This window comes from Oncorhynchus mykiss, chromosome 9, assembly GCF_013265735.2.
Source record: "Oncorhynchus mykiss isolate Arlee chromosome 9, USDA_OmykA_1.1, whole genome shotgun sequence".
Lineage (NCBI taxonomy): Eukaryota > Metazoa > Chordata > Actinopteri > Salmoniformes > Salmonidae > Oncorhynchus > Oncorhynchus mykiss.
In genome coordinates this window covers 75,707,205-75,719,704 of record NC_048573.1, presented here as the reverse complement: position 1 = coordinate 75,719,704, position 12,500 = coordinate 75,707,205, and the positions used below count along the sequence as shown (strand labels likewise).

The 12,500-nt window shown below is 43.5% G+C and overlaps 1 protein-coding gene across 3 annotated transcripts in view; it reads left to right on the top strand.

The window, feature by feature from the left end:
• The window catches only part of LOC110531286 (membrane-associated guanylate kinase, WW and PDZ domain-containing protein 1-like), a 130,255-nt gene that overhangs the window by 72,768 nt on the left and 44,987 nt on the right, over window positions 1–12,500 (top strand). For all 3 annotated transcript variants that reach the window (XM_036989056.1, XM_036989055.1, XM_036989053.1), the window contains exons 10-12: window positions 4,548–5,049; window positions 6,850–6,913; window positions 7,930–8,406. In XM_036989056.1, the coding sequence (XP_036844951.1) occupies window positions 4,548–5,049; window positions 6,850–6,913; window positions 7,930–8,406 (1,043 nt within the window). The remainder of the gene's footprint in view (window positions 1–4,547; window positions 5,050–6,849; window positions 6,914–7,929; window positions 8,407–12,500) is intronic.

Sequence of the window (12,500 nt, the reverse complement as noted above, 5' to 3'; positions counted from 1 at the left end):
TGTACCTAGTCAAGGGCTTGATGATTAGTTGACCAGTTTAATCAGATGTGCTAACATAGTTCAAATACACTCCAATTCGCATACCACCTCAACAGATCCACAGATGATCCAAAGGTAACGCAATCTCTATTGCACTTCACACTTCCCTTTCTCACCTAAGGAACGAAAGGAACGCCTACGTTAGAATGCTGTTCATTGACTACAGCTCAGCGTTCAACACCATAGTGCCCTCAAAGCTCATCACTAAGCTAAGGACCCTGGGACTGAACACCTCCCTCAGCAACTGAATTCTGGACTTCCTGACGGGCCGCCCCGAGGTGGTCAGGGCAGGTAACAACACATCTGCCACACTGATCCTCAACACTGGGGCCCCTCAGGGGTGCGTGCTCAGTCCCCTCCTGTACTTCCTGTTCACCCATGACTGAGTGGCCAGGCACGACTCCAGCACCATCATTAAGTTTGACGATGATGCAACGGTGGTAGGCCTGATCACCAACAATTATGAGACAGCCTATAGGGAGGAGGTCATAGTACAACAACCTCTACCTCAACGTGATCAAGACAAAGGAGTTGATCGTGGACTACAGGAAAAGGAGGGTAGAGCACATCACCAACAAACTATAGTGAAGAGGGCACGACAACGCTTACTCCCCCTCAGGAGAGGGGGAAAAAAGATTTGGCATGGGTCCTCAGATTCTCAAAAAGTTACACATCTGCATCATCGAGAGCATCCTAACTGGTTGAATCACCGCCTGATATGGAAACTGCTTGGCATCCGACCGCAAGACACTACAGAGGGTAGTGCGTACGACCCAGTACATCACCAGGGCCAAGCTTCCTGCCATCCAGGACATATATACCAGGCGGTGACAGAGGAAGGCCCTAAAAATAGTCAAAGACTCCAGCCTCCCAAGTCATAGACTGTTCTCTCTGCTACCGCACGTCAAGTGGTACCGGAGCACCAAGTCTAGTACCAAAATACTCCTTAACAGCTTCTACCCCTAAGCCATAAAACTGCTGAACAGTTAATCAAACCAAATCAAATCAAAATCAAATCAAATCAAATTTATTTATATAGCCCTTCGTACATCAGCTGATATCTCAAAGTGCTGTACAGAAACCCAGCCTAAAACCCCAAACAGCAAGCAATGCAGGTGTAGAAGCACGGTGGCTAGGAAAAACTCCCTAGAAAGGCCAAAACCTAGGAAGAAACCTAGAGAGGAACCAGGCTATGTGGGGTGGCCAGTCCTCTTCTGGCTGTGCCGGGTGGAGATTATAACAGAACATGGCCAAGATGTTCAAATGTTCATAAATGACCAGCATGGTTGAATAATAATAAGGCAGAACAGTTGAAACTGGAGCAGCAGCACGGTCAGGTGGACTGGGGACAGTAAGGAGTCATCATGTCAGGTATTCCTGGGGCATGGTCCTAGGGCTCAGGTCCTCCGAGAGAGAGAAAGAAAGAGAGAATTAGAGAGAGCATATGTGGGATGGCCAGTCCTCTTCTGGCTGTGCCGGGTGGAGATTATAACAGAACATGGCCAAGATGTTCAAATGTTCATAAATGACCAGCATGGGCGAATAATAATAAGGCAGAACAGTTGAAACTGGAGCAGCAGCACGGCCAGGTGGACTGGGGACAGCAAGGAGTCATCATGTCAGGTAGTCCTGGGGCATGGTCCTAGGGCTCAGGTCCTCCGAGAGAGAGAAAGAAAGAGAGAAGGAGAGAATTAGAGAACGCACACTTAGATTCACACAGGACACCGAATAGGACAGGATAAGTACTCCAGATATAACAAACTGACCCCAGCCCCCCGACACATAAACTACTGCAGCATAAATACTGGAGGCTGAGACAGGATGGGTCACACCCCTTTTTTTATACTGCTGCTACTCATGTTTATTATCATAGTCACTTAACCTTAACTTTACCCATACCTACATGTACAAATGACCTCAATTACCTCGACTAAGCTGTACCCCGGTATATTGACTCGGAGACTGATTTTCATTGGGGATCAGAATAAAGACATGAAATGCAACAGCAAACAGAGGACGTTGGTTCCTCGATAGGTTTCTTCCTAGGTTCCTGCCTTCTAGGGAGTTTTTTTCCTAGCCTCCTTCTGCCTCTGCATTGCAGGTCTGTTTTTTTTATTTATTATTCACCTTTATTTAACCAGGTAGGCCAGTTGACAACAACACAGAGTTACACATAAACAAACGTACAGTCAATAACACAATGGAAAAATCTATGTACAGTTTGTGCAAATGAAGAAGAGAAGGGAGGTATGGCAATAAAAAGGCCATAGAGGCGAAATAATTACAATGTAGCCATTAACACTGGAGTGATAGATGTGCAGATTATGATGTGCATATAGCCTAGTGGTTAGAGCGTTGGACTAGTAACCAGCAGGTAGCCTAGTGGTTAGAGCGTTGGACTAGTAACCAGCAGGTAGCCTAGTGGTTAGAGCGTTGGACTAGTAACCAGCAGGTAGCCTAGTGGTTAGAGCGTTGGACTAGTAACCAAAAGGTTGCAAGTTCAAACCCCTGAGCTGACAAGGTCTGTCATTCTGCCCCTGAACAGGCAGTTAACCCACTGTTCCTAGGCCGTCATTGAAAATAAGGATTTGACCTTAACTGACTTGCCTAATAAAATAAAAGTACAGATACTGGGGTGCAAAAGAGCAAGAAGATAAATAACAATATGGGGATGAGGTAGTTAGTTGGGCTATTTACAGATTGGCTGTGTACAGGTACAGTGATCGGTAAGCTGCTCTGACAGCTGATGCTTAAAGTTAGAGAGGGAGATATAAGTCTCTAGCTTCAGAGATTTTTGCAGTTCGTTCCAGTCAGAGAATTGGAAGTAAAGGTGGTCAAAGGAAGTGTTGGTTTTGGGGATGACCAGTGAGATATACCTGCTGGAGCGCGTGCTATGGGTGGGTGTTGCTATGGTGACTAGTGAGCTGAGATAAGACGGGGCTTTACCTAGTAAAGACTTATAGATGACCTGGAGCCAGTGGGTTTGGCGACGAATATGTAGCGAGGGCCAGCCGACTAGAGCATACAGGTCGCAGTGGTGGGTGGTATAAGGTGATTTGGTAACAAAACAGATGGCACTGTGATAGACTACATCCAGTTTGCTGAGTAGAGTGTTGGAAGCTATTTTGTAAATGACATCGCCAAAGTCGAGGATCGGTAGGATAGTCAGTTTTACGAGGGTATGTTTGGCTGCATGAGTGAAGGAGGCTTTGTTGTGAAATAGGAAGCCGATTCTAGATTAAAGATTTTTGATTGGAGACGTTTAATGTGAGTCTGGGAGGAGAGTTTACAGTATAACCAGACACCTAGGTATTTGTAGTTGTCCACATATTCTAAGTCAGAACCGTCCAGAGTAGTGATGCTAATCGGGCGGGCGGGTGCGGGCAGCGATCGGTTGAAGAAAATGCATTTAGTTTTACTAGCATTTAAGAGCAGTTGGAGGCAACAGAAGGAGAGTTGTATATGGCATTGGGTCTCATTTGGAGGTTTGTTAGCACAGTGTCCAAAGAAGGGCCAGAAGTATACGGAATGGTGTCGTCTGAGCCTCCCTGGTGGCGTAGTGGTCTAAGGCACTGCATCGCAGCGCTAGCTGTGCCACCAGAGATTCTGGGTTTGAGCCCAGGCTCTGTCGCAGCCGGCTGCGACCGGGAGGTCCATGGGGCGGCGCACAATTGGCCCAGTGTCGTCCGGGTTAGGGAGGGTTTGGCCGGCAGGGATATCCTTGTCTCATTGCTCACTAGTGACTCCTGTGGCGGCCCGCGCACAGTGCATGCTGACCAGGTCGCCAGGTGTACAGTGTTTCTTCCGACACATTGCTGCTGCTGGCTTCTGGGTTGGATGTGCGCTGTGTTAAGAAGCAGTGCGGCTAGGTTGGGTTGTGTTTCAGAGGACGCATGGCTCTCGACCTTTGCCTCTCCCAAGTCTGTACGGGAGTTGCAGCGATGAGACAAGACTGTAACTACCAATGGGAAACCACGAAATTGGGGAGACAAAAGGGGTAGAGATAGATCAGAAAATCACCATCAGCAAGAGTCGGCACAGGTATTGAACCCTGTGGCACCCCCATAGAGATTGCCAGAGGTCCCGACAACAGGCCCTCTGATTTGACAAACTGAATTTTATCTGAGAAGTAGTTGGTGAACCAGGCGAGGCAGTCATTTGAGAAACCAAGGCTAGTGTGCCAATAAGAATGCATTTATTGACAATGGCCAAGCCTTGGACAGGTCAATGAAGACGGCTGCACAGTATTGTCTTTTATCGATAGCGGCTATGATATCGTTTAGGACCTTAAGCGTGGCTGAGGTGCACCCATGACCAGATTGCATAGTGGAGAAAGTATGGTGGGATTCTAAATGGTCGGTGATCTGTTTGTTAACTTGGCTAAGATTTTGGCTAAGATTTTAGAGAGGCAGGGCAGTTCTTAGTTTCCTCTGTGTTTCCGACTGGAACAGAATATTATCTAACATCCTGTCTCCGTCCTTATCCTCTGTATCTTCTTCCTTCATCAGATGGTCTCTGATGCGCTACAACGCAAACTCCCTGCCCACCCCCTCCTCCATACCCCACCACCAGAGTGACTTCACCACCTCCACCCTGCCCATCTCCGTCTCCAATCTGCCCCTGTCCCAGCCGGACGTGTGCACCACCACCACCCCTGGAGCCCCCTGCCAACGGCCCCCCATGCCCCAGACCTCCCTCATGCTCCCCTCGCCCACGGAGGTCCCCCCTTGCGGCTTCAACGGCTGCCCAGCCAACGTCCAACCCCATGGGGGCCACAGCGCGCCCAGTGAGGGAGTACCTGGTGGGGCTGGAGGAGGGGAGCTGGTCCCTGTGCCCCTGGGGAGGAGTGAGGGGGGTGGGATGGGGTTCAGTGTGACGGCGGGGGGGCAGGGGGGGCAGCTGGCCCTGGTGAAGAGGGTCTGGGACAGAAGGCAGTGCTCCTCCCTGCAGCCAGGGGATGCTATAGTCAAGATCAACGGCGCTGACGTGCAGAGTCTCAGCTTCGCTCAGGTACGACCAACTTTGGAGACAGCTCTACAGCTAGAGGCTAAGATTTTGTTGATTGGTATTTATTGCAATAATGCTCAATAGTAATCATCCGTTCTCATCACTCTCTGGAGTATAAACATTCCGACAACATTGGCTATTGACACAGAGAATACTTAAAGACAAATATACAGTCCAGCCCAGGGATCAGCCGCGGGCCTATTTTTTCAGTATATACAGTACAAGTCACAAGTTTGTAGTTTTAGAACACCTACTCATTCAACCGTTTTTCTTTATTTTTACTACTTTCTACATTGTAGAATAATAGTGAAGACATCAAAACTATGAAATAACACATTGGAATCATGTAGTAACCAAAAAAGTGTTAAACAAATCAAAACATATTTTATATTTGAGATTCTTCAAATAGCCACCCTTTGCCTTGATGACAGCTTTGCATTCTCTCAACCAGCTTCATGAAGAAAGCTTTTCCAACCGTCTTGAAGGAGTTCCCACATATGCTGAGCACGTGTTGGCTGCTTTTCATTCTGCGATCCAACTCATCCCAAACCATCTCAATTGGGTTGAGGTCGGGTGATTGTGGAGGCCAGGTCAGCCATGCTGGTTAAGTGTGCCTTGAATTCTACATAAATCACTGACAGTGTCACCAGCAAAGGACCCCCATACCATCACACCTCCTCCTCCATGCTTCACGATGGAAACCAGACATGCAGAGATCATCCGTTCACCTACTCTGCGTCTCACAAAGAAACGGCGGATGGAGCCAAAAATCTCAAATTTGGACTCATCAGACCAAAGGACAGATCTCCACCGGTCTAATGTCAATGCTCGTATTTCTTGGCCCAAGCAAGTCTCTTCTTCTTATTGGTTGGCCCTTAGTATATGGTTTATTTGCAGCAATTTGACCATGAAGGCCGTATTCACGCATTCTCCTCTAAACAGATGATGTTGAGATGTGTCTTTTACTTGAACTCTGTGAAGCATTTATTTGGGCTGCAATTTTAAGTGCATTTAACTCTAATGAATTTATTCTCTGCAGTCTGTTACTTGAACTCTGTGAAGTATCCTCTGCAGCAGAGGTAACTCTGGGTCTTCCATTCCTGTGGTGATCCTCATGAGAGACAGTTCCATCATAGCACTTGATGGTTTTTGCGACTGCCCTTGAAGAAACTTTCAAAGTTCTTGAAATGTTCCGCATTGACTGACCTTCATGTCTTAAATTAATGATGGACTGTTGTTTCTCTTTGCTTATTTGAGCAGTTCTTGCCATAGTATGGACTTGGTATTTCACCAAATAGGTCTATCTTCTGTATACCACCCCTACCTTGTCACAACACAACTGATTGGCTCATGCGCATTAAGAAGGAAAGAAATTCCACAAATTAACTTTTAAGAAGGCACACCTGTTCATTGAAATGCATTCCAGGTGACTACCTCATGAAGCTGGTTGATAGAATACCAAGAGTGTGCAAAGCTGTCATCAAGGCAAAGGGTGGCTACTTTGACAAATCTCAAATATAAAATATATTATGATTTGTTAAGACTTTTTTGGCTACCCCATGATGCCATATGTGTTATTGCATAGTTTGGATGTCTTCGCTCTTATTCTACGATGTAGAAAATAGTACAAATAAAGAAAAACCATTAAATTATTCAGTGTGTCCAAACATTTGACTGGTACTTGTACATAAGAGCTTGTTTCTGAATGTCACTACAAGTTCATTTGAAAAAGGCCTTTGAAAAAACAGTGTTTGCCAATCTGTTTTGAACCTATTTTAACATGACCTCTGCTGAACACTGTAGGTCCAGAGGGTTCTCCAGAAACACACCAGGCAGGGAGAAGTAGTGCTGTTGGTTTACAGAGGAGGTAAGACCATTAACCTATTTAACCTGTAGAAATACTACCATTACTACCACAAATACGCTATTTACCTATATAACGTGTATAAATACTCTAGTACTGATACTACCACAATACACTGTATTTACCTATATAACCTGTATAAATACTCTAGTACTGATACTACCACAATACACTGTATTTACCTATATAACCTGTATAAATACTCTAGTACTGATACTACCGCAATACACTGTATTTACCTATATAACCTGTATAAATACTCTAGTACTGATACTACCGCAATAAACTGTATTTACCCATATAACCTGTATAAATACTCTAGTACTGATACTACCACAATACACTGTATTTACCTATATAACCTGTATAAATACTCTAGTACAGATACTACCGCAAAAATACTGAATTTACCTATATAACCTGTATAAACAGTACCATTACTACCACAAATACACAGTATTTACCCATATAACCTGTATAAATACTCTAGTACTGATACTACCACAATACACTGTATTTACCCATATACATACTAGTAATACTACTGCTGTTGCTAGCATTGGTGCAGTACCCTCATCCTGGTTTTCTTCCTGTTTAAATACTCTTCATGAAACTTTAGTACTTTAGGTATGAATCCTCTGTATGTTACATTTAACATCAGTAGGATTTGGTTTAAATTCTCTTAATGCAACATGTATCTTTATCACTTTAGGTTTTAAACCACTTTCAGACCAGGTTACTGTGTACAGGATACAGGGTTGTTTCTCCTCCGAGATTCTGTTTCCTTGTGTTGGGTTCACTATTGACATTCTGATAGGTCTAGATGAGCTGAACGTCTCTCTCTTGGTGTTCAAATTCTCTCTCTCTCTCTCCCTCTCCCTTTCTCTCCCTTTCTCTCTCTCCCTCTCCCTTTCGCTCCCTTTCTCTCTCTCCCTCTCCCTCTCCCTCTCCCTCTCTCTCTCTCTCTCTCTCTCTCTCTCTCTCTCTCTCTCTCTCTCTCTCTCTCTCTCTGTCTCCAGGGTCGCTCTTCTCTCCTGTCTCCCCTAACCTCTACAAGCCCCTCCCCTCTCCCCTGGGCCCCTCCTCCTCCCATGGCCTCCCATCTGACCTGCCTGCCTCCTCCTCCACCTCAGATGCCTTGGTGCCCCTGCACCTCCCTCACATCCCCCATCTCCCCCCCAGCCACAGTGACCTCTCCCCAGCCTCGCCCTCCACAGATCTCCCCTCCCTGGTCCAGAGCACAAGCTTTCTGGACTCAGTCCCTGTAACTCTCACCCTGGAACCCAGAGACTGGCTTGGGGTGGAGAACGGTGTTGGGGCCCCGGGTGTGTTGAGGCCCCCTGGAGGTTGGGGAGGAGGAGCAGGACTGGGGGCTGTGGCCAAGGGCCAGGTGGACAGACGAGGGGGAGGGGTCAGGGGACAGGAGGTGGAGCTACGGAGACGGCCGGGGGAGGGGTTTGGCTTCATCATCGCCTCAAAGGACCTGGCCAATGGGGGTGAGTCATTTATTGTTTATTTATAACCCAATGCTGATTAAGGATCAGATCCTCTGCTTGTCCACATAGTTTTATTCATTATGATATAAAAGGGCAAAACTGATCCTAGATCAGTACTCCTACTCTGAGGTGCTTCATGAATATGAGGCCTGGTCGTAAAGATAATTCATTTGTTGTGTTATATGCTGTTTAATGCCTTCTGGGTATTCAACACCTCTGGTTTAATTAACAAGGGATTCAATGCCTTCTGGGTATTCAACACCTCTGGTTTAATTAACAAGGGATTCAATGCCTTCTGGGTATTCAACACCTCTGGTTTAATTAACAAGGGATTCAATGAGCCAACGCTATCTCATTGCCTCATAGCACTATAAACCTGTAATCAACCTAATCATCTGGTCAACAGTATTTTGTTTTAGACATGTAGCTAGCTGAGCTAAACAATGAACCGGCATAATCCCGACTCATACTATTACCAATACAAACATTGTCATAGCTGTAGTATGCATCTAGCAGGTAGCTAAAGAGCTAACCATCTAGGTTCAATGTTAGTTAGCTAACATTAGGCTATATCTAGCAATGCAAATGGCTTTACTGATTCAAACAATATCACTACACGGATCATACGCGTAACGTTAGCTAGCGAGCCCGCAAGCTAACGTTTGCTAGCTAGCGAACGGCACGCCTTAACTTGCAATGATAAATGACGTTCTGACAAATTTAGAAACTTATAATATCTGGAAAATGTAGCTGTGCTCTCACCCGTATATATGGATCAACATTTCACAGCGGACTGGACCTGTTAAACTCAGCGTTGTGTCAAGTCACGCCAGGTTCACGCTGACCGTGCAGGAAGTAGCCCATCGCTTTTTTTCCAACTGATCTGTCGATGACGCCCTGAATTTAGCAGGCGCTAATGTTGTTGAGAAAAGTAACTAAATTTTTGTAGTTCTCTCGATGGCAAACGTTACGTCTTTCAAAAACACAGCAGTAGAAAGGGACTGTCGACACATATTGATCAGCTCACGTTATAGACAGAAGCACGTTACAAGGCAGACCAATCCAAACTCATCACCCGGCATGTCCAGCCCACCCATTGTCTCAGCCAATCATGGCTAATTGGAAGGTCCCTGACCTTTTTTTCCGTAGCTAAACCAACTAGGCTCGTAATTTAACAATTGTATTCCTATTTAAGGATGCAATACAAGTCTGTTATTAAAGATGTGTTCTAGAAGTATTTCTGACAAAAAAAATGTTTAAAAAAAAATATGTTTATGTTCAAATGGCTCTCCTGTGTAGTAGTGAGTAGTGACATGCGACATACACCCAGTTTCCTGAAACAAGTCACATATTATAATCTACAGTATCTGGGTAATTAAGGGATATTATAATCTACAGTATCTGGGTGATTAAGGGATATTATAATCTACAGTATCTGGGTGATTAAGGGATATTATAATCTACAGTATCTGGGTAATTAAGGGATATTGTACTCTACAGTATCTGGGTAATTAAGGGATATTGTAATCTACAGTATCTGGGTAATTAAGGGATATTATAATCTACAGTATCTGGGTAATTAAGGGATATTGTAATCTACAGTATCTGGGTAATTAATCGATATTGTACTCTACAGTATCTGGGTAATTAAGGGATATTATAATCTACAGTATCTGGGTAATTAAGGGATATTCTAATCTACAGTATCTGGGTAATTAAGGGATATTGTACTCTACAGTATCTGGGTAATCTGGGGGATGGGTGGGGGGGGGGCGGGGGGAGTCAACACATGTGTGCTGGGGTCAGCGGCTGTAACCTTTGGACAACACAGGCCACACGTTTGCCTTTTTGACCAATCAGGGAATCTGTCTTGTACAGTACAGTAGAGTTCAGTTATTCCCTGGTGTTACTATAGTAGTCTGGTGTTAGTGTAGTATAGTAATCTGGTGTTAGTGTAGTGTAATGATCTGGTGTTAGTGTAATGTAGTAATCCAGTGTTAACATAGTGTAGTAATCTGGTGTTAGTTTAGTAATCTGGTGTTACTGTAGTAATCTGGTGTTAGTGTAGTGTAGTAATCTGGTGTTACTATAGTGTAGTAATCTGGTGTTGGTGTAGTAATCTGGTGTTACTATAGTGTAGTAGTCTGGTGTTACTATAGTGTAGTAATCTGGTGTTACTATAGTGTAGTAGTCTGGTGTTACTATAGTGTAGTAATCTGGTGTTACTATAGTGTAGTAGTCTGGTATTACTATAGTGTAGTAATCTGGTGTTAGTGTAGTATAGTAATCTGGTGTTAGTGTAGTAATCTGGTGTTAGTGTAGTAATCTGGTGTTAGTGTAGTAATCTGGTGTTAACATGGTGTAGTAATCTGGTGTTACTGTGATGTAGTAATCCGGTGTTAACATAGTGTAGTAGTCTGGTGTTACTATAGTGTAGTAATCTGGTGTTAGTGTAGTAATCTGGTAATAGTGTAGTATAGTAATCTGGTGTTACTATAGTAAACTGGTGTAGTGTAGTAATCTGGTGTTACTATAGTAAACTGGTGTTAGTGTAGTGTAGTAATCTGGTGTTACTGTAGTAATCTGGTGTTACTATAGTGTAGTAATCTGGTGTTACTATAGTGTAGTATAGTAATCTGGTGTTACTATAGTGTAGTGTAGTGATATGGTGTTAGTGTAGTAATCTGGTGTTACTGTAGTAATCTGGTGTTAGTGTAGTGTAGTAATCTGGTGTTACTATAGTAATCTGGTGTTAGTGTAGTGTAGTAATCTGGTGTTAGTGTAGTGTAGTAATCTGGTGTTAGTGTTAGTGTAGTAATCTGGTATTACTATAGTAATTTGGTGTTAGTGTAGTAATCTGGTGTTACTATAGTAGTCTGGTGTTACTATAGTGTAGTAATCTGGTGTTAGTGTAGTAGTCTGGTGTTACTATAGTGTAGTAATCTGGTGTTACTATAGTAATCTGGTGTTAGTGTAGTGTAGTAATCTGGTGTTACTGTAGTGTAGTAATCTGGTGTTACTGTAGTAATCTGGTGTTAGTGTAATGTAGTAATCCAGTGTTACTATAGTGTAGTAATCTGGTGTTAGTGTAGTAATCTTGTGTTACTATAGTGTAGTAGTCTGGTGTTACTATAGTGTAGTAATCTGGTGTTACTATAGTGTAGTAGTCTGGTGTTACTATAGTGTAGTAATCTGGTGTTACTATAGTGTAGTAGTCTGGTGTTACTATAGTGTAGTAATCTGGTGTTAGTGTAGTGTAGTAATCTGGTGTTAGTGTAGTATAGTAATCTGGTGTTAGTGTAGTGTAGTAATCTGGTGTTAGTGTAGTAATCTGGTGTTACTGTGATGTAGTAATCCGGTGTTAACATAGTGTAGTAGTCTGGTGTTACTATAGTGTAGTGTAGTAATCTGGTGTTAGTGTAGTAATCTGGTGTTACTGTGATGTAGTAATCCGGTGTTAACATAGTGTAGTAGTCTGGTGTTACTATAGTGTAGTAATCTGGTGTTAGTGTAGTAATCTGGTATTAGTGTAGTATAGTAATCTGGTGTTACTATAGTAAATTGGTGTAGTGTAGTAATCTGGTGTTACCATAGTAAACTGGTGTTAGTGTAGTAATCTGGTGTTAGTGTAGTGTAGTAATCTTGTGTTACTATAGTATAGTATAGTAATCTGGTGTTACTATAGTGTAGTGTAGTAATCTGGTGTTAGTGTAGTAATCTGGTGTTACTGTAGTAATCTGGTGTTAGTGTAGTGTAGTAATCTGGTGTTACTATAGTAATCTGGTGTTAGTGTAGTGTAGTAATCTGGTGTTACTGTAGTAATCTGGTGTTAGTGTAGTGTAGTAATCTGGTGTTAGTGTAGTGTAGTAATCTGGTGTTACTATAAGAATCTGGTGTTAGTGTAGTGTTGTAATCTGGTGTTTACTATAGTAATCTGGTGTTAGTGTAGTGTAGTAATCTGGTGTTAGTGTAGAGTAGTAATCTGGTGTTAGTGTTAGTGTAGTAATCTGGTGTTACTATAGTAATCTGGTGTTAGTGTAGTAATCTGGTGTTACTATAGTAGTCTGGTGTTACTATAGTAGTCTGGTGTTACT